The sequence below is a fragment of the Babesia microti genome, chromosome II (assembly GCF_000691945.2).
Source record: "Babesia microti strain RI chromosome II, complete genome".
Taxonomy (NCBI): domain Eukaryota; phylum Apicomplexa; class Aconoidasida; order Piroplasmida; family Babesiidae; genus Babesia; species Babesia microti.
In genome coordinates, this window is record NC_027206.1 from 1,208,502 (window position 1) to 1,228,797 (window position 20,296).

At 34.4% G+C, this 20,296-nt stretch overlaps 12 protein-coding genes across 12 annotated transcripts; 4 read left to right on the plus strand and 8 right to left on the minus strand.

Annotated features, from left to right (window-relative positions):
• Positions 1-34: 34 nt before the first annotated feature.
• On the minus strand, positions 35-787 carry BMR1_02g03445 (MRT4, mRNA turnover protein 4; the record flags this gene model as incomplete). Its single annotated transcript, XM_012792996.1, has 4 exons — positions 35-277; positions 298-429; positions 480-570; positions 594-787. 4 exons carry the CDS (start codon positions 785-787, stop codon positions 35-37), a joined length of 660 nt encoding a protein of 219 aa, XP_012648450.1.
• Positions 788-1,331: 544 nt separating this feature from the next.
• BMR1_02g03450 (E3 ubiquitin-protein ligase, putative) lies at positions 1,332-2,796 on the plus strand (the record flags this gene model as incomplete). The annotated part of the gene is made up of 3 exons (XM_012792997.1): positions 1,332-1,841; positions 1,919-2,078; positions 2,165-2,796. 3 exons carry the CDS (start codon positions 1,332-1,334, stop codon positions 2,794-2,796), a joined length of 1,302 nt encoding a protein of 433 aa, XP_012648451.1.
• BMR1_02g03455 (Conserved hypothetical ATP binding protein) lies at positions 2,808-4,188 on the minus strand (the record flags this gene model as incomplete). Its single annotated transcript, XM_012792998.1, has 6 exons — positions 2,808-2,919; positions 2,943-2,995; positions 3,016-3,098; positions 3,596-3,704; positions 3,725-3,876; positions 3,897-4,188. 6 exons carry the CDS (start codon positions 4,186-4,188, stop codon positions 2,808-2,810), a joined length of 801 nt encoding a protein of 266 aa, XP_012648452.1.
• A 47-nt stretch (positions 4,189-4,235) lies between these two features.
• On the minus strand, positions 4,236-4,890 carry BMR1_02g03460 (conserved Plasmodium protein, unknown function; the record flags this gene model as incomplete). Its single annotated transcript, XM_012792999.1, is given in 2 exon segments — positions 4,236-4,570; positions 4,590-4,890. The coding sequence occupies 2 exon segments, from the start codon at positions 4,888-4,890 to the stop codon at positions 4,236-4,238; spliced, it is 636 nt and encodes a 211-aa protein (XP_012648453.1).
• On the minus strand, positions 5,033-6,586 carry BMR1_02g03465 (adenylyltransferase and sulfurtransferase; the record flags this gene model as incomplete). Its single annotated transcript, XM_012793000.1, has 8 exons — positions 5,033-5,359; positions 5,380-5,465; positions 5,486-5,627; positions 5,675-5,906; positions 5,957-6,060; positions 6,082-6,163; positions 6,214-6,265; positions 6,286-6,586. The coding sequence occupies 8 exons, from the start codon at positions 6,584-6,586 to the stop codon at positions 5,033-5,035; spliced, it is 1,326 nt and encodes a 441-aa protein (XP_012648454.1).
• BMR1_02g03470 (hypothetical protein) lies at positions 6,771-8,714 on the plus strand (the record flags this gene model as incomplete). Its single annotated transcript, XM_012793001.1, has 1 exon — positions 6,771-8,714. One exon carries the CDS (start codon positions 6,771-6,773, stop codon positions 8,712-8,714), a length of 1,944 nt encoding a protein of 647 aa, XP_012648455.1.
• On the minus strand, positions 9,274-11,364 carry BMR1_02g03475 (DHX15, PRP43, pre-mRNA-splicing factor ATP-dependent RNA helicase DHX15/PRP43; the record flags this gene model as incomplete). Its single annotated transcript, XM_012793002.1, has 1 exon — positions 9,274-11,364. The coding sequence occupies one exon, from the start codon at positions 11,362-11,364 to the stop codon at positions 9,274-9,276; it is 2,091 nt and encodes a 696-aa protein (XP_012648456.1).
• Positions 11,365-11,541: 177 nt separating this feature from the next.
• BMR1_02g03480 (hypothetical protein) lies at positions 11,542-12,669 on the minus strand (the record flags this gene model as incomplete). The annotated part of the gene is made up of 1 exon (XM_012793003.1): positions 11,542-12,669. The coding sequence occupies one exon, from the start codon at positions 12,667-12,669 to the stop codon at positions 11,542-11,544; it is 1,128 nt and encodes a 375-aa protein (XP_012648457.1).
• BMR1_02g03485 (conserved Plasmodium membrane protein, unknown function) lies at positions 13,646-14,841 on the minus strand (the record flags this gene model as incomplete). Its single annotated transcript, XM_012793004.1, has 5 exons — positions 13,646-13,923; positions 13,944-14,114; positions 14,270-14,554; positions 14,578-14,703; positions 14,724-14,841. The coding sequence occupies 5 exons, from the start codon at positions 14,839-14,841 to the stop codon at positions 13,646-13,648; spliced, it is 978 nt and encodes a 325-aa protein (XP_012648458.1).
• A 115-nt stretch (positions 14,842-14,956) lies between these two features.
• BMR1_02g03490 (hypothetical protein) lies at positions 14,957-17,270 on the plus strand (the record flags this gene model as incomplete). The annotated part of the gene is made up of 3 exons (XM_012793005.1): positions 14,957-15,146; positions 15,168-17,161; positions 17,211-17,270. 3 exons carry the CDS (start codon positions 14,957-14,959, stop codon positions 17,268-17,270), a joined length of 2,244 nt encoding a protein of 747 aa, XP_012648459.1.
• BMR1_02g03495 (Methyltransferase-like protein 10) lies at positions 17,267-17,914 on the minus strand (the record flags this gene model as incomplete). Its single annotated transcript, XM_012793006.1, has 1 exon — positions 17,267-17,914. One exon carries the CDS (start codon positions 17,912-17,914, stop codon positions 17,267-17,269), a length of 648 nt encoding a protein of 215 aa, XP_012648460.1.
• BMR1_02g03500 (Sugar efflux transporter for intercellular exchange) lies at positions 18,163-19,559 on the plus strand (the record flags this gene model as incomplete). The annotated part of the gene is made up of 3 exons (XM_021481694.1): positions 18,163-19,039; positions 19,060-19,416; positions 19,438-19,559. 3 exons carry the CDS (start codon positions 18,163-18,165, stop codon positions 19,557-19,559), a joined length of 1,356 nt encoding a protein of 451 aa, XP_021338306.1.
• Positions 19,560-20,296: the final 737 nt, after the last annotated feature.

Genomic DNA, 20,296 nt, shown 5'->3' on the forward strand with positions numbered 1-20,296 from the left:
AACAATGCGAATAATCTTGTACGTCTTATTAATATTATAATTGTTTAAATGTGCCATCATTGTAAAACGCTAGCGCTGCAATTCTAAACTCAACAAGTTTGTGACCGAGCAATTTTAGCAAATTTGCCTGATTAGATGACAATGGTTCACCCTCATTACAAACATTAGCCTCTCCCATTAATTCAATTTTTCCCATATTTAAACGGGTAGGTAGGCCAAGTTGTCTAAATTGAGGTTCCATAGATCCTGGAAAGTCTTTAAGTGGTTTATCATCTTCCTAAATAAGTTGTTAATTACTTTGAGAGTGATAGTAGTATTTGAGACGAATCCAGTTTTGGCAAATTCCATAGGCTTAAAGCTTGCTAATTTTTTGCAAATCATGTTTGGTTCCTCTTTAGTAATCAATAACGCACGTTCTCCGGTAATCATCTATGTTATCCAAGTATTTAATAAGATAATTAATATTTTCTAATATTTACTTGGGATAGTTTGTGTATGTTTTCGCAAATTTCAGTTTCCGGTGAATTTCCCAAGGCGATTTGCATTACTTTGTTTTTTCCATAGAATATCCTAGATCACATGCTATAAAATACCTTCCAGGAAATAGAATTCCCCTCAATTCCTTTAACTTGGCATTTCTTTGATTACTAAGCTCCAAAACATATACGTATACATCTTCATTTTGTATCGAATTTCTAATAGAGTCGATAAGAACTCGTTTGCGATTCTTCCCATCCTTCTTAACTTTGGAAGTTGCTACAATTCTGTTTCTTTTACTCAGGGGCATTGGTATCTGTTCTTTTAATTACTATACTAAATATTTTGTCAATTGCTGAATGGCCATACCATTTTACTAAATTGTGTGGTCAGGCACCGACAGCTAATCACGTCACCTACACTTTACTATAAATTACTATATCTGGACTATATATTTTAGACCATAAATATATTGTATATAAGTGGTAATGATACTTCCATTAAACAGATAAACTGATATCTCTTGATTAATCGGTTTTTAAATAGTTAAATATTTGCGATGGTATATATTATATAAAAATAACTAAAGTTGTGGATCCATAATACAAAATATAAATAAGTGTTAAATGTCATTTATAGTAGTAAATATTGATAATAATGGCTTTAAATAGTTAGTAAGCACCCAGATTTATATACTAGTATTAGTATGGCAGTGTTGCTGCAACTAGTTGTGTTAATATGACAATATGCATTCGTGCAAATTATACATAATTCTTAGAAATAATCGGCGTTTAGACACATCTAGATTGAATAAGTGATGCAAATGTGAACTGTATCGTAAGCTGTAAAGCTGCATGGTACTATACCGTAACTGGTGGGGTAACCATATGTCATTTATAGATGAATTCGAATGGAGTGCATACTCGACTAGTTCGAGCAGCAGATTCATCCAAAATGATTGCCGTGCTTATTCTTCATCAGGAGCTGAAAATACCTTTCTCCTGTTCTCCTTAACCATCCTATTATTCTGGTTATATCGGTTGTTTAAGCAATTGTACTCGATACTAATTTCCACAAAGTATCTACATATTCATCAGAGGGCAATCCATCTCAATGGCATGAGTAAGTGGATTGATGAATTGAAGAGGTTGAAGAAATCGCACTTTAATCAAATCCTCAGAATCAAACGACCTATCGCACCCATTTTCCTCTCAAGGGTGCGTATGCTAGTGGACTTTAAGCCAAAAACTATTAAAATAGTTACGGATGAAATTGGTGATAATGTAGTGGAATTTAATTTTGACTGTAAACGAACTTGTTTTCTCACGGCCCACTGGGGGGTGCCTCTTGACATTTTAGATTCAGTGGTACGCACACATTTTATCTTTAATCATACACTTATTCATTATTTAATTAATATCACTACTTAAGTCTTATATAGGTTGGCTCCTATGATAGTCACTACTCAATAACAATTGGGAATGATGCGCCGGCGCACTCAAGCAACACTAGACCTATAAACTTTTTCTTACGCGCTTTCCTTCCACGATATTTCGAGGGATGTGATTCATTATTAGTTAATGAACAGGAATCATCATCAGGTATTACCGTTATTATTTAAAATTCTAAAATCACTATGTAATTCATTAAAAATTTTGTCATGTTATATCATAAGTTATTAACGTAGAATGTTCTAATGGCGATGACCGAAACGGAGATATAACTCTTTTCTCGTCAGATAGAAACATTGATGTATCTTCAGAACCCATATGCTTTAACCCCGGAAATGACCATGTTGTACGACTTAAACCCACCTCCATTAGTTTAGATCGCATTGCACAAATATCATCAAATCATACAGGCACCTTACAGGATGAAAAAATTATCGGATTAGTTGTAGTTCTTTACGTTCCCAAGGATCACGAAACAAGAACATTCACTTCAGGAAACATTGACACATATAACAGCTATGCCCAAGTCACCACTATAAAGATAAAGCCCAAAACAACTTTTAGGATGAAAAAGAATGATAATGAATCTCAAATATCCTGTGATGTTGACAGACAAATAATATTCTCATCTGGTATTGGTCCTCATGAACCAAAAGATATGTTTGGCATGGGATATAAGAACGATAAGGAATGCCTAATTTGTCTTGCAAGGGAGATGGATACGGTGTTATTGCCTTGTTGTCATAGCTCATTTTGTTCTTTATGCATCAAGTCATTGAGGCAGGAAAAGTGTCCTATTTGCCGCACCAATTTTGCTTCATATGTGTGTTTTAATCTCAAATCTGACTACCTATGTTCTATTAATTGACCGAAAATTAATTAATAAGTTGAAGTTGCCGGAATATAATAGCCGATTGCTCTGTCTGTGAGTTTGATTATATTAAGTACAGAGTTTTTACACTGAATATCTAGTGTGGAAAATGAAATGAGACTAAATGTATTATTATAAGTTACTCGAAATCTTCAACAAGTTCGCACAAAACTTTGATAAAATTTTCATTGCGCATCTAATTTTATTAAAACTTACCCTATAGGGTCCGTCATTAACCCTCATGCCCAAAAGTAGCTGTGATAAGCTTTGTACCTCCTTATAGTAATCTATGTCGAATACTAGATAATAAAGGGATATGATTTATGTAGTAATTAATGAGGATATTATGTATACATGATATATGAATGTCATGGAGGTAATAATAAGCCCATTTATCGCACACCGATTGCACATTAGCACATATCTTCTTTATACCAATCCATAAATCATTAGTTAAACCTGTTTGTTTATAATATGTCATTGTTTCAATTGATCAAAAATTGCAATAAATATAATTTTATATTTTCTACACACTAGTTGCAGTTCTTCTCTATTTTTATCGGATCTGATGATAATTTTGGCAATTATGTGAAGTTATTCTATTAGAACTGGCATTAAATGTGCCGTAGGTTTGCGATATTATTCAACTCTCAATATAAAAATCTTGTATATTCTGGGCAATTCAATTGGAATATATGATAGGATTATTAAGTAATACATTGTGAGGTTGTATGGAATTGGATACTTATATAGTCAATATATACATATTTAAATGTCAAAAATTGTGTTTACTTACATAAATCATCTTCTATGTGCTGCAAGAGATCAATTTTGGATAATACATTTATATGTGGCAGATTTAGCATAATCTGTGAGCTGAGTGATGATATTAGTGCTGATACGTACTACATGGCATGCAATTTACCTTTTGAGAATCGGCACATAATGTGCAATCGATGAGATTTACTCCTACAAGTCTTAGATCCAGTTTAGTCAACTTTTCCAAAATACTTCTAAGGGCCGTATTGTGAGTGTATAGTTCAATTTGTCCAGGTAAATCAAATAGGAAGTATTTATCTAGATAAATCAATTCATACCTTTATGCAATAAAATGGCGGTCTCAAGCCAATCGAAATTTGCCAATAGGTATTCAATTGAATAGATTAGTGATGCATTTGGACCCAACTCAAATGTTTTGGCAACTATAAGTCCATCAACCAGATCACAGATGTCTATCGTAGGTTCATACAGTAGATCACTAGGTGTTACGTGTGGATCGAGATTTACAATAATTGGATTCCTTCCAAGTTGAGTTAACGCTTGGGATATACCGGCACAAAACGTTGACTTTCCGGACCCGGGTGGGCCAATTGCCACTAAGCCAAACATAGCAATTGGCCTGATAGCAAATTAATTGAACAGTGGTGATAGAATAGCTAAGTATAGTTGGGTTTCAATGGATTGCCAAGACGATCCTGGTGTAAATACTGGGGACCATCAACAAAACAAATTACAAATGCACCTTGTCGATACAAATAATGAATCAACTCAATTGCAATTGCTGAATTATGTTCCTCGAAAAGATTGTCTGCAAAATCGATTAATTTATCGAGTGTAGTTACTGCTATAGGAACGTTCAAAAATAGTTTGTCAGACAATGGTGAATGAGGTACTTGTGAATGATAGAGGTAAAAACAGGTAAATATTAGTCCAAGTTTATAATAGATTATATCCGATCCGATAACTTCCTTTGGTGGATTTGTAAATAATTCTAGATTAAAGGCGGTTACCAGACCACACTCCCCAAAGCAATTCCCAAGTTTCTTCTATATCTTCAATACTAAGTCTAACTAGGATCTTTGAAAAATATAGCTTTTTATAAAGTTTGGAATAATGTATAATGAGATCAGAATCTACACTTAAATCCCGAACTATATTTAGGAATTGTGTTAAGAGAGTATTAATGTCGTGGTAAAATACTTTAGATTTGCCGTTAATTATGTAAGGGTAGTACAATCCCTTGAATGAATCCCCGTTGACTCTTGTTAAAGCACAGTTACTCTTCTTCTCGCAGTGTTCATACACTTCCATCGCGCATCATTACACAATCAAATTATATGTTTGACTTCATATAATCTGTGAAATATTGTTACGCATTTGTATAGAATATATATGTCTAATCTAATTAAAATGACAGTAGTTATGTGGTGAGATAAATATAGAACTGCGAATGTCACAGTATGGGCAATTTATGGTTGGCTTCTTGGACATACTTATGCAGCCCACCCTCTACACTATAAAAAATCACATTAGATGTGTTATATATCATTTTTAGCGTCCCTGCTACTATTTTACTCTCAACTCCCCTTCTACATACAATATAAATGTTTTCTATCTTGTCAATTCCACATCTAGTGCTCAACTCTTTAATGAATTGTTGGTATTCATTTTTGTATGCATAGTGTAAAATTTCATCAGTAGGCCAGTTTATTGAGTTTTTAAGGTGTCCAATTGTATATTTTGGCCTAGATCTTACGTCTATAATGACACTATTGTCATACTGGGTAAATTATGAATTACTTGTCGCGGCAATTTGTCAAAAGTTATATTATTTACATCTGTTGGAATTTCTATGTGCAATTTTGGTTCAACTCCATTTGAACAAGCTATATTAATTGAGTGATACCTGAACAATTTGGGTCTCTATTATTTAATTGTATAGTTCTAAATGGATTGAGTGGATCGAAAGCATTATATGATACCATCCTACTGGGAGATAGTCCAACATAACGACCCAAACCCGCTGCAATCTTTATTACTTCCATCGACTATATTACTAAATCTTAATATTTAATATTTCGCATAGTGTTCTTACTTGGAGACAGCCTAATACACCCGTCACAGGACCCAAAATGCCAAACTTTGAACACATATCTTTGACCTCGATACCCCTGGTCTTAGCAATACACATATAACATGCCGAATTGTTTAATTCAGTTAAACTGTAGGATTTTCTGTCAAAAACAAGTAATTGGCCCTCGTGTCTAAGCGCCGCAGCAGTAACGTATGACTTGTTTGTTTTTAAACAGACTTCATTCATTAACAACCTATATTAGTATATTACAATTGATTTTTTATATAAAAATATATATCATACTTGGTAGATATATCATCAGTGCAATCAATAATTATGTCGTAATTGCTAATCAACTCCTCTGCATTATCTCTTGTTAATTTGTATGGATAGGATTTGCAAATGATCTAAATAAATAACTTACTTACATCAGAATTTAGTTTCTCAATAGCTAATTTAGCAGATTCCGCTTTATTGATACCCAATAGTTCCTCCGTATGTATTATTTGTCTATGTCACTTGCCCTTAATATTTATTTTTAAATATATAGAGGTAAATACCTATGTAGATTTGAAATCTCTACTGAATCCCCATCTACAATGCCTATATTGCCTAAATAGGTGAGTGATTACCTATTCCAGAAGCCCCTAAATAGAGCAAGGCTGGGCAGCCAAGCCCACCGGCACCAACGACTAGAACTGAAGTATTGGTAATGTTTTCGTAGATTATCTGTCCATCTAAACATTCAAAGTCGCCGCTTAAATGATTTTTAGAACAATTTAAAGCTGGATTATTTTTTACTGTTTTGAACCACTCGGATATTAGTACAATCAATTGTCTTCCATAGCGACTAGAGGCTTCAGCAGAGAATGTTGAATGGAAAGGTAAGTAATTGTTTATATTTACTGAGTCATCTACTACGGTATCGGTCATGTTGACTGATTAGGAGGTTACACTAGTTACTTTATATACTAATGGTGGTGGTATTAAGTGTGTATGAAATCTTTCGTTCTAATAATGTCTATGCATTGTGATATTTTGATGTCATTTAATTTTGTTTATACAAAACTAACTGTTTGGTAATTCTTTTTTGCAATTTATTAATATATACGTTGCAATGGGTAAACTAAAGCGTAAGATCACCGAATTGGATGATTTTACCATCGAAAGTAGCTCTAAAGAACAGCTAACAGATGAAAAATTACTGAAATCCAAGCAGAAATTTGTTGATAACTTTATTTACGACTTTACTGAAGAGGAATTGGCTGCCAAACACACCCTTGAAACTATTTTCAAAAAATGTCATTCCTTCGGTTACACATACAAATGTATTAAAGAAGCATTGGATCTTGATCCAGTTCAAATTGGATATTTTGCCAAGGCAATTGCTGTAGTTGCCGATTTACAGCTGATTGAGTTGAATAAATCGCAAAATGTATTTGATACAAATTTCCATGAGCCATCAGCTAACGATGATAAAAAAAATATATTAATCGATTCTCCCACTGAATATGAAACGGATGGTCACTCCAATGTTGAATTTTTTCAACAAAAAGAACAAAGTTTTTATCAATCCCTAGATGCGGTATTATGTAATTTGGTACAAAACACGCATATTCCTATTCCTATGGACACTGATGGTAAATATAATATAAATGATGTTGATTGGTATGTAAATCAGCTTGAATGCGGGGTTTTGTCAAAATTGCTTCCCTTTGGACAGGAATTCTTGCATAATATAATTAAAATTACCAAGTCAAATAATATTGGTAATTTGCTCAAGTTTAGCCAAGAGTCAAATTTTCTAATATACACTTTGCAACGGGGAAATGGAATAATCACACATTGGATAAGTAAAATACTTAATAAGTCGGAAACTTCAGGGACCAGCTTGTTTGACAATAGTGAAATAGAGTGGCAGGAGGCCAACAATCGCAATTGCATAGATGTTCTGATCAAATTATTTGATTTGGCAGCTTCCGTTCATAATGACATTCAGAGTTATGAAATGGCCAGGGATAAGTTGAAACGATTGGAAAAGATAGAAAATGAGAGTATAGAGCATAAGCGCAAACTTGAGAGTGATAGAATTAGAAAATTGAATTCAAAGAGGAATGCAGTGACTTTTATATTAGAAAGGAGAAGTGAATATGATAAATTGAGCGCAAACTCAAAAATGAAACACCCATTTTACATACTAGGTCAAGATGTTAGAAAGTCAAGTGTCTCATCACTTAAAAGATTTAGTAAGAAACTTAAATCACTTCTACATCCAGATACAGAAACTGATCCTCAGTGGAAGGAGAAGTGTGAAAATTCCTTTAAAGAAGCTTCCTTAGCTTTGGATCTGTGCATGGAATTGCTTAAAAATCCTACTAAATTATCGCACTGCACCAACGGACCTATAATAGATTTTTTTGACAATGATCTCAAGGCTGATACTAATGCACACACCGCCAACATCAACCATGTTAACAGTTATCATGACTTATACTCCAATTCAAATCCATTTAATGTAACATACATGATTATTCCTGATTTTACCGTTGAATGTATTGACACGAAGATTGGCACTTTGCAAATTACAATTGACATGACACTAATTTCGCAAAAAATATTCACCGGTAACATTTATTTCAATGTCCTGGTGCATCGCCCAGTTCACGGTGATGAGCCCATAACTATTATTCCCAATATTGATAAATTGTCCTTCTGGAAGAAAGTTGATATATTATTTACCAACTCAAATTTCCACACCACTACGGTGGAGGCGGTGCAGCCGATAAACTTTGGTGGAATGAAGAAGTATTTTGTGGGAGTGCAAATTGGCGGTAAAATGGGTTCTTCGCTCATAAAGTGGAAGAGCATCTACGTAGAATTGGAAAAGAAGGGTAGAAACGCCAAGCAAATGGAGATATTGCTAAATACATTTGTGGGCGCTCCCTTTGTATCAAAGGGCCATAGTCAGATGGTCAATAGCATTAGGGATAATAAGGATAAAATGGAAAGGTACCTAAATGAATGTATTGAGGCTGCTCAGAGATGGGCTAATAAAATTTAACATTGGATTATGTCAAGATTTAATTCTGACAAAGCATGGCTAGTATAAATTGATGTGGTTTTAGTTTATTAAATGATATGCCAATAATCCATAATATATGATTATTTTTAAATATTAAACAATATATGCAATAAGGCAGGACCATTCAAACAATCTGCTAAGATGTATTGATTATTGAATATTTAAAAAACATAAGATTTTCATTAAATAATATATACAATATGATGTGATAAATACTGGTTGAGGATAACTCATAATACAATGTAGATATATATAGTGGACATTGATGCATAGAATTGTTTAAATGGTAAAGTCATAAAGAATGATTTGCAATTGGACAATAAATTTGTTTGAACACTTAATATATATAATACATTGGCATTATATACTGGTCAAGCATTCAACATTGATAAATACTACAAGTAAATATAATATATATTAGATAAGCAATATAATATACACGAATTAACTGATTTGTTTGTTCTAGAAATAGTAATAAATCGTCACTAAATACGTGATGGTAGTGTTACAAAAAATCATGAGACTTAAATATATGCCTCTAAAATCTGGAGAGCGATCTAACTTTGTGCAAAACTTCACCCTTCAACTCAATGTTCTGCAGATACTCAGATGCTAATTTTGCTAATTTGCTCCCCTTTATAGCACTAACAGTTCTGATATAACTTTTTGTAGTTAGGACAAATTCGTGGTATATAACCCATTCGGGATGAGTGAGTAATACAGTGCTTGGGTGCAATAATACCATTTGTCCATCACGAAGAGTTAGATAATGCCCCTTGGAACTCCTAAGAGCAACTTGTTGGAAGAATCCGTTCAAAAAAGCATCGATTATGGCAGATTCCTCCCTGTTGTTATCGTCGTTAACTAGGTTATGTTTGTGCAATAACTTATCCAACTGTTTGCGTACGTTAATGGCATTGGAAAATGATCTAAAGTTGAGGAAGTTAGTATTGCAATAGCTTTTGCAAGTATCTACATCAAAATAATCAGGCGTCACATCACATTTCTTGACAAAGTCATTAAATACATTGAGTAGCGTCATATGATCCCCCCCCTCATGCGAGAACTGACTCTTCATTTCATCGGCCTGGTTGGCTCTATCTCTGGGCCTTATGAAGCAGTATGGGACTGATAGCATGGCAATGATACTAAGCACTGAAGAAGTACATTTGTAGTGCCCCGAATCTATAAGAGTTCTGGCCAGTTGTGGTTCAATTGGGAAATCTGCCATAATAGATCCCTTGCTTGTAAGCTCTCCCTCATCATCAAGAGCGCCCAAAAAGTTTAATTCCTCCAAGGCGCGCATCATAGTCTCAGGCGCCGGAGGATCCATAAAATCAAAGTGTACCAAATCATCAATGCCAAGTTTCTTCAGGCTCAATATAACTGAGGAAATATTGGACCTTAGAATTTCTGGGAAGGTAGATTCTACTAAGGTAGAATATGAAAATTCAGTATATAGCCTAAAGCATTTGCCAGGTCTGGTTCTGCCGGCTCTTCCCGTACGCTGGTTGGCTGAGGCCTTGCTGATCTGTGAAACTAGAAGCGATTCCATCCTTGTCCTAGGGTTGTAAACCTTCTGTTTGCTAAACCCAGTGTCTATTACATATACAATTCCGTCTATTGTTAGTGATGTCTCTGCAATGTTTGTTGATAGTATGCACTTTCTCCCGTTAACCGTTTCAAAAACTTTTGATTGTTGTGCTGAAGGAAGGGATGAATAGAGGGGGAAAACAAATAATTGTGTATCAATATCGTCATATTCTAGCAGCGCCTTTTCAATAAGTAATTTTCCATTTTCAATTTCTTCTTCTCCTGTGAGAAATACAAGGATGTCACCATGCGGCTCATTCCTATGAATTTCAACAACCTTAGCCACTGCACTTTTTAGATAATCCTTTTCTGGTTTGTTGGAGTAAATTATTTCGACTGGATACATTTTTCCAGGGATCATTAGCACCTCTGCATGCTTGAAATAGCTCCTAAATTTCCCAGCGTCTAATGTTGCGGACATTACAACAACCTTCAAATCCGTCCTCTTTTCAATAACACCCTTCACTATGCCAAATAAAATATCTGTCGAGATAGTTCTCTCATGAGCTTCATCCAGGACTATTAATCCATACTTGCTCAATAAATTATCACTTTGCGCCTCCCTCAACAACATTCCATCGGTTAGGAATTTTAATCGGGTTGAAGGGCAGGATTTCTCTTCAAATCGGATAGAGTATCCAACAAAAGACCCTAGTTCCACGTCTAGTTCTTCGGATACTCTAGCTGCTACACTTATAGCGGCTACTCGTCTGGGTTGGGTTACGGCGATTGATTTGTTACCAAGCCATGAAGCTGACAAGGCAAATTGCGGAATTTGGGTAGTTTTACCTGAACCGGTTTCACCTATCAAAATTAGTGTGTTATTTCTAGCTAGTAATTCAAGGAATCGTTCCCTTTCCATCCATGCTGGAAGTGTTTTACGAACTTCCAGTATTTTGTAGTATCTCTGAGAATAATTTAGACCATTATAAGGGTTAACATTCGATTTAATCTGAGAGTTATTTATATCATTTGGTGAATCTGAGAATTTACTGAGGTTAATTCTGCGTTTAAGCGGTGGACCAGCACCTATCATTATGACGAATGTAACCACCCCAGGCCCATTGTTACTATGTAGGCATGTGGACGATGGAAATTAATTATAAACACATAGTGACATTTTAACCCTAAAATAGTAATTTAAAGTTGTGGTTATACAAAACTAGATAATTAATAAAATCCCTTTTGGATTTTTAATACTGTATTCACTGCATTACAAGGGTCTAATTGATGATAGTGGCTTAGATGATTTAAATACTGCCTTCGTTGCGTTTGATGTCAATTGTTTCGGTGTATTCAATGCATCAACATAGCTTGTTTCCGCCAATATACCATTTAGTGCTATAAGCTCTGCAATATGGTTATTTGGCGCGTTGTGGTTGATCAGCAATTGGAATAAGTCTAGTGCAAAAGTTCTAACTGCATGTCTAACCTCAGGGTGTTTGTTAGGGGTGGAAAGAGAACAACAAAAATCGATGATTGAACTCAAAACTGCCGTTGAATAGTTGTGCTGTGTGTCCATAACCGCTTCACTTTGTTGAATACAAGTCATCGACTCTTCCATTTCCATCTTCATAGCAGAAAGAGACTGCTCTAGCAACAATTTTTCCCGTTCCAATAACAAAATCCTTTCTTGGGCCTGTTCCAATTTACTAGACAATTTCTCGGCTAATGAAATGTGTATGTCATCTGAATTGCTGTTCAATGGTTTTATATCTCCAATTACCTGAGGGGATTTATGTGTTATTTTGATATCAGATAAGGGCATAATTTGAGCCACCTGATTTGGATCATCCTTTTCAGTATTATCAGCCACAGTTTTTGATTGCAATTTAGCTGAATCCGTATTATCTTGGTCTTTAGACCAATAATTACTCCTTGCACTAGTTGGCGCAGTATTAATGATCTTACTAAGTATTTCACGAGAAGAAATCGGCGGTTGCGGGTCTATGCCGAATGTTCTTGGTTTATTTCCACAAATACAAGGTTCGGTCCAGAAAGAGCAAAAATTTCGTAGTATAGACTTAGGGGTTCCCCTAGCTTTTATGTCATTAGTTATGGGTTTGATGAAGCAAGTTTTTAGGGGATATTCAAGTTGTTTGTTAGTTTTGAAAGAATCATTGTGTGTGTTAAGCACAGTACCCTTTGGATATATTTGAGTTTGGGCATGGCATTTTACTGGTTTGATACATGCCAATTGTGGATTCAATGATTTGGGGTGCAGTTCACGGTAATATGGTGTATAATACTGCAGTGACTGATCTACATTCATATAAGGAGTTGGATAGTCTGGAAATGGATAGTTTTTGTATTCCGATGGTTTCCTGGCTATATTATACATTGTTTACGGTTGCACGACTTTGCACATCTAATAGTATCATGATGGCATTATTAAAGTAATACGTGGCTATTTAAATTGTCATGTTAATCACATTGACGTTATTAACGTATAACATTTAATATAAATGTATCATTCATATAATAGTAGAAATTTAATAGTTGAAATACATAGTGATCATTTAAATATTTCAGAATGTTTGACAATCATGTCAATATATTCATTAATACATAAATAAATGGCAATTATAACAATTTAAGTGTATAAATTTCTTTAAATATAGCTAATCAGTCTTGAAATTTTGATGTAGGAAGGTGTATAATCTGCACGGCATCTACTCAATCATTTTTTAATGTGTAAATTTAACTATGATTAGTATATATACTTATTTTTGATCATTTATTATTAGGATTCGATAACTAATTAGGTATTTTGTTTGTACAACTATATTTTTGGTAAGCAAACCATTTATCAGATATATGTCAAGATTCCATTGAATTAACTGCTGGTATTTTTACACAAGTAGAAAAACTAATATTTGATCGTATAATTAAGAAATGCGGGTTTGCTAGTAATTTATTAACTCAATTATTTAGTAATATATACAATAATTATGTCAATTAACTGCGCAATATCGTATTATGTTGATGGCCTGTTATTCCCAGTATGTGAGTTAATTGAACAATAAATACCAAAAATATCGCGTTGTTACATTAAATGATTGAATTTTCCAGTACTTATAGATGAGTGTATTAATTTATTCAAATGCATGACTGCCATTAGTAATTGATTTCAATACTTGTCAGTTGAATGGTAATCATAATATTGCATATAAATTCCTGTGATAGTCGTTATTTAATATTCAGATATAGTATTATATTAATATATATATATATTAATATAATAAATAATGATGCTGATGTCACAAGTAGCTATAATGGTATGATTATGTGATGTATAATTAAACTGCTAAGAACCGTTAGTTGGACCAAGGGGTGAATGGTCTGATTATTTTAAAAAACAGAGACTCATTCGGGTCTTTTGGCTGGTAAAACATGGCGTCAAATTCTGTAACATTTTTTAAAAAGATGAAAAACCCCACAATTATAGCATATACAACTGAACCGATTATAGCAAATAATTGTGTATATTTGTAGAGATCACTACTATTTTCAAAGTCCATATAATCTTCCACCCTTTTAGCCGAGGATCCAGCACAGCCAATTAAATCCCTGTGAGTCCAGTCTATGTCTTTTTCTATATTAGAGAAAAAATACTTCCAGAAATTATCGATTTGTAAGCATCGCAAACTGTGCGATTGGTGACAGAACAGGTATCTTCTGGGGTTTTTTTTGCGAAGAGGAGAAATGATTTACTCTCCAATGTGTCTGGGGAGTTGCATTCTCTCACTTTTCTGTAATTATAGTCTATGCTATCCACGACACATGCTGTATTAGTGTATTATGTAGAAAATAAATATAACAGATATATACATAACATTGGTACAGAAACTCTTCGATAAAAAAACATAAAGAAATCTCTAAATGGGGAAATATATAATCGAGTTGTGAAATTTTAACACAAAAGAAGGGACAATACTTACATGGATCAGTAGAATAAATAAGTCTACAATTCACAACTGAGCTAACAGCCTCATCGACCCATCTATCAGAGCACCAATGATGGGGGTTTATAAAAATCCATGCAATGCTGATGCATAGCAATATAAGCCATAAAAACATAAGTAATGCGATAAGCCAAGGGAACCATTTTACAGTAAACCCAATCCTATCCAACCACTTCCCTGTAGACATGAAATCAGTGAGTGTGTAATTGGAAAATATGTTACAAACCCTCCCCAATACCAATGAAGTTATTAAAATACATCCTAAATGTCACAAACTAGTTTACCCGTAATAATCATTACTATTAAGATATAAAGGGTCATTGTTCTAATACTCTTACTGGAGCAGGAGTAATTTACGAAGAATGAGAACCTCTTCAACAAGTAGTGAAATGTGAACGTGAACAATATGCCTATTTCAACAAAATGTTACCGAGTGAAAGCAGTACAGAGACAACATTGTAGTAAAAACTGGCGCGCCATACGTATAATCTCCTATTCCAATTGAATTTTAAGCCCCCAAAGGCGTGCTTGGTTGTTTTGATAATCATATGCACATGCTCATAATGTGTAAATGTGCGGCGCTGTAGCCTGCGTAGGCTCTGGCACGATAAATAACCATCACTAATTAGACAAGTAACCTTATCCACATTTGTAAGTGAGTAAATGGATATTGATGATTTTTCGCCAAATAAAAAATTGGAATATTCCCAAACCGCTACTTGTGCCAGTAATTTTGAAAAAAATATCTTCAAGGATAAGTTGATATCATTTCTATCCAATACCCGTCCATACTTGAGGCTTAAAGAGTTCGATCTAATTTTATCCAATCTTTATGGCCTCCCTAGGCTTGAAGGTAAATCATAACTTCACCCAGTTGTCAATTTGTTCAGCTCAGTGTCCAAGGAACTGACCAGTAGGAACATTTCCGTTAGGAAACTATACAAACTTTCAGCTGCTTGGATTTACTGTACCAATACTACGCAAATAAAGAAGTATCCGAATTTGAAGAATGAAAGGCTACTCATTTGGTGTTATACAGGATTGTTCAACAACATTAATGTGGCACTTAAGTATCTACTGTATCTACTAAGGAAAGATTCCGTCGGTGTCAATTCAATTCACAATTTTTACAGAAAATTGTGCAATGAATATAATAAATATACGACTGTTGATGATCTACTTGACATGGTTCCGAAGATCCAAATAGACAGCAACTGCGACCGGATTACCTGCTGTCTAATATATTTTTTTGCCAATACTTTCAAATATTACAACAGTTATGTCTATAGTAAAGATAACTTTGCTGATATAGACGAAATACACTCCAAATTGTATCTAAGATTGCAAAGTGAGAAGTGCCCGTGCTGGAAGAAACTAATATTAGCACTGATAAAAATTTATCTATCCATGGGCCAAGATACTGGAAAATTGATAGATAAATTTGGAATAACTACTGGCGAATCTGTTTATTATAATAACATAATAAAAGCGTGTAGCCACAATACTTTGCCAGAATTAGAACGCGTGAATTTGAAGGAGGTGAAGAGGATCATTAGATACTCCAAAGAATGGATGGTCTTATTGACTGAATCCAATGAAACAATCGAGGGACTAATCAACAATATAACATTGGCCAGAAATGTCTTGTTTACGCTGAAAGAAATTGATATATTTGATAAGGATGAGTGGATAGCATCTGGCATTTGGGCCCTGGCACTCATCTCAGGAAATCATATAGTGAGGTCCACAACGACCAAAATGGTGGTTAGTATACAAGAACTCTCAAATCCAATAGCAGAAGTATCTCTGGATTTATTGTTGTACGAAATGTTAATTGGAATACTACGCTATGTACAAACCAAAATGCAAGTGTTAGCTCGCAGTGGCTTGGTGACTTCATTTATCGCATTTCTGTTATGTGGATTGTCGCAATATTGGCAAATAATGGAATTCGCCGATGCAGAAATTGTTGGGAAACTACTTTTGCACTTTATACCCAGTATAAATCCAAACGGCGAGTACATCTATTCGCAGAACCAATCCACTCTTATACCGGTAGAGGTGTTAGTTAAGAGTGCACTAAAAATAGCGCTTCCCGAATATATCCTAGAAGCATCTTTCACATTTATCCAGGTCAGACCCACAGATTTGTCAAAGGGCGAGGCTTATTTGCAAAGAATGGCCTACTACATATTCATCTACTCTAACATTTTTCCTGGTGGCCCCATACATAAGTTTAAGGTATTTACTTCTTACTTGGTGAGATGGACCATATTCCTTTCCCGTTTCAGCGAGTTCACTCTCCATCAAATCCGTCTAATGACTGCCATCCTGTCTAACGTATTATCGCTTATTCTAAGAAAGGGTTCTAGTAAGATGGAATCTATAGTTTCGCTAGTAAACGTGATATTCACAGCGTTCACCAGCAACCCAGCATTGGACTCTATGTGGAATAAGAGGGGTAGGAGGATTGAATCAGGGGAATTGATGGATGAAATAAGCAGATTTTTAGCACTCACTTATATCATATATCCCAGTGGGCTTATCCCTTCCGGTGGTAATGGTGGATCTAGCATCAAATACTGTGCTAGGCAGACTATTAAAGGTTTCATCACTCAATTTATTAAGTTGTTGCCAATGGAAAGCAGAAAGTTACCTAAATTCTCGTTGTTGTGCGATGTATTTGAGGCGGAAGAGGAGCAAACCTGTGTGATCAATGATAAAAAATCAATAATTGATACAAATATGGACCTTGTTGGCAATGGGGACAAGAGGAGGCGTTACAATTATCACTTTAAGGCTAATGATGATTTCATTGACTTTGAAACTGATAAAAACTTAGGGATGCTGTTAGTTAGAGATGAATTGGTAAGGATATTCATTTTTGTTTCTTATTCCTAAAAACTGTTTCATTTAGGGGGGAGAAATTGAAGTAAGGCCCGAATGGAAGTGCCTGATAGGCAGTATATTAGATTAATTAACAATTTCAAGTTTAAACATGGCACTTGTAGTACTATGTCCCTTTTTATTCCCAAATACGAATGTTTGCAGTGGTTGAAATTTATGCTCCAACTCCAATTTTACGCTGCTTAATGTGCAAAATGAATGAATCAATTCATCTATAGTAGCATTGCAGGAAACAATGAAATACCTTCCATTTTTTGAAATAAGGGGTAATATGTTTTGTGTGTAGGTGGGCACTCTGTCTGTGCAAAAAAAGATGTCAAAGGTGCCCTTATCAAACACAACATCAAACGGGCCACTAGTACTCATTACTTCACAGGCATTTTCAACATTCAGAGTGATGAATTTGATTGAAATTTTCGATTTTCCTGCATTTTTTTTTGCCAAAACAATGGCATTGTCGCTGTAATCGAAACCATAGAGATTCGTGAATCCTCTGTCGCGCAGTTTGCATAGAAATTCGCCAGAACCACAACCCACATCCAGGATCTTAATTTTTTGTCTATGCTCATCAGGATACACCTCAAGCAATTTTTCGATTAGCCTATTACCTTCCCTAACAAACCACTCGTTTGTATCTGTTGACCCATCACTGTGTATGCTGAGGCTTTTTTTGTAAATATCTTCCCAGTAGTCTAGTTCACCTAGGTGGGACATTCTAGGTTTGTTTGATTATTTATAGCCTCAAATATAAATAAACTACATGTGGAGTTATTAGTGTGTAGAAAATTCCTCCTGATTTGATGTCTATTAAAGGTATATAAGCACTATGTGTAGGTGTTAGGGTGGGTAGAACAAACAATCACAGGACATATGTTTCAAATGTTTGGGATGTAAAAATAGCAAAAATGTTGCGAGGACTTATTTGTATAATCGTACTGTTTTACGCCATGTTTGTTACCGTTATGGCATTGGATGTCGTACTGCAAAAGGAAATAGCTTCACACAAAGAATCCAAACCTCAAATTAGTGAAGGCACTTCATTTACGGCATCAATTAAGCCAGTTGGGTCTGCAGAATCTCCAAATAATTCATCAAATGTCTCTGTTGGTGCTACAAGTACTGCCGCAATTGACCACGAGGAAAAGCTTGAGAAGTTAGTCGGCAAGGTAGAGACTTTGGAGGGTAAGATAGAAAAACTAGTGTCAGAACAAGATAAATTTTCAAATAATGATAATAAAACTGATCTAAACGCCGGTGTCCCTAATATAGACGGTAAAAACGCTAAAAATAATAATGCCAAAATACATACCGCCAATGACGCTCAGAAGGCAGATAATGGTGATTTTGATAGTAAAGTAAACCAAATATATGGTGAAAATAAGGATGATATTAATTATATTGGAGGGTCATCGCAAAAAGTTACATTACACGAATTTAAACAACATGACATTGGGCATGCAGAGACTAGAAATGAGACGAACAGGTCCAATGTAGCTCAAAAGATTCAAAATGGTCGATTGCCTCCTATATTACCAAATCCTAACCCTAGAAATAATGTTGCTACCACAAGTGAATTGCAGGAAAATAACTGGAATTTCTTGAACTGGATTGGCAATTTGGTTACAAAGGAATTTGGCTTCTTCGTCAAAATGTCTGCGATTATATCCAATGTCATCATGAGTTTGACACCGTTCCCCAGCATTATCAAAATTTTGAATGAAAAAAGCACGGGTAATCTTTCAAGTTTACCCTACCTGATGTCACTTATATCAGCCTCCCTATATTCACTATACGGCTATTTGTCTAAAAAACCCTTAATCTTAATGTCAAATTTATTCGGTAAATCAATAATAATTTAGGTTTTCTGATGGGTGTGATATATGTTTCCATTTTCCATCGCAACTGCCATGAGAAGTCGAAGATGATGAAGCTGCTAAAGTACTACAAGATCAGTTGTGGAATCCTAATTTTTATATTTACTTCCTACATCGCGTTTGACATGGATATATTTATTATCATCATCGGGGTATTCGCTGCCGTTGTTAGTTTCCTTTCATACGCAGCTCCCCTCGAATCTATTCCTATGATTTTCAAGGAAAGAGACACCAGTTGCATACCTATTGAAATAATACTCGGGAATTTCTGGTCCTGCATTTTTATGCTTTCTTACGGATTTACAATTTGGGATCACTTTGTTATAGTCCCTAACTTCTTAGGTATATCACAACTCACTTTAGGTATATTGGTTGGGTCTGCACAAGTGGGAGTGTTGCTGATTTATCCTAGGAAGGAGCGGGGATTCACGTATATTGATGATGGCATCCATACTCCATCCGTGATAGGGACTAAACTTGTATAGTTTCGCACATTTATAACAATTATTATTTTTTAATTTTTTCAGTGATCTATTACTAATTTAGTATTTAGTTGTTTGTGTTAGTATCCATCATGATATATACACTTATATGGTTATATACGAGGAGACTATATATAATAATTTATAACCGATTTCGATTAAATAGGCGTAAAATGAGTTAATTAAAACGAATAGATTCATAACATATCTAGATAAATATAAAGATGTTTAGCAGCTTATTATGAATTTAAAAAATGATTTAAAATAGTTTTTAGTCTACAAATAATAGCCCAGCATTTTTATTTTGATTAATAAATATTGCATTGTTCTTTACTAAAATACAATTGTGTTTAGAAGCTATGAATAACCTTACAGTCACCCTTATGTATATTATATATTGTTGCCTTATTCATTGTTATTGTCTATGTTATATTATATACCCTAATTTTATATTAATTATTATTGTCATACAATATGCATTTATCAACCCAGAATATTGTATAAATATCTAGGTATTCACTAGGATGCAAAAATTTAATACAAACAAACAGTGTTATATATATTATATATTATATTATATAATATGATAAGGTGGAGATTCTGGAGAGATGAAATAACTTGCAAGCAATTAAACACTAAAACTAACAATTTAGATCATGAAAGCCGATAATATAATTTGCAAAGGAGTTGGTGATTTATATAAATAGATATATTGTAGCAATGATATAAACTAGGTAAAA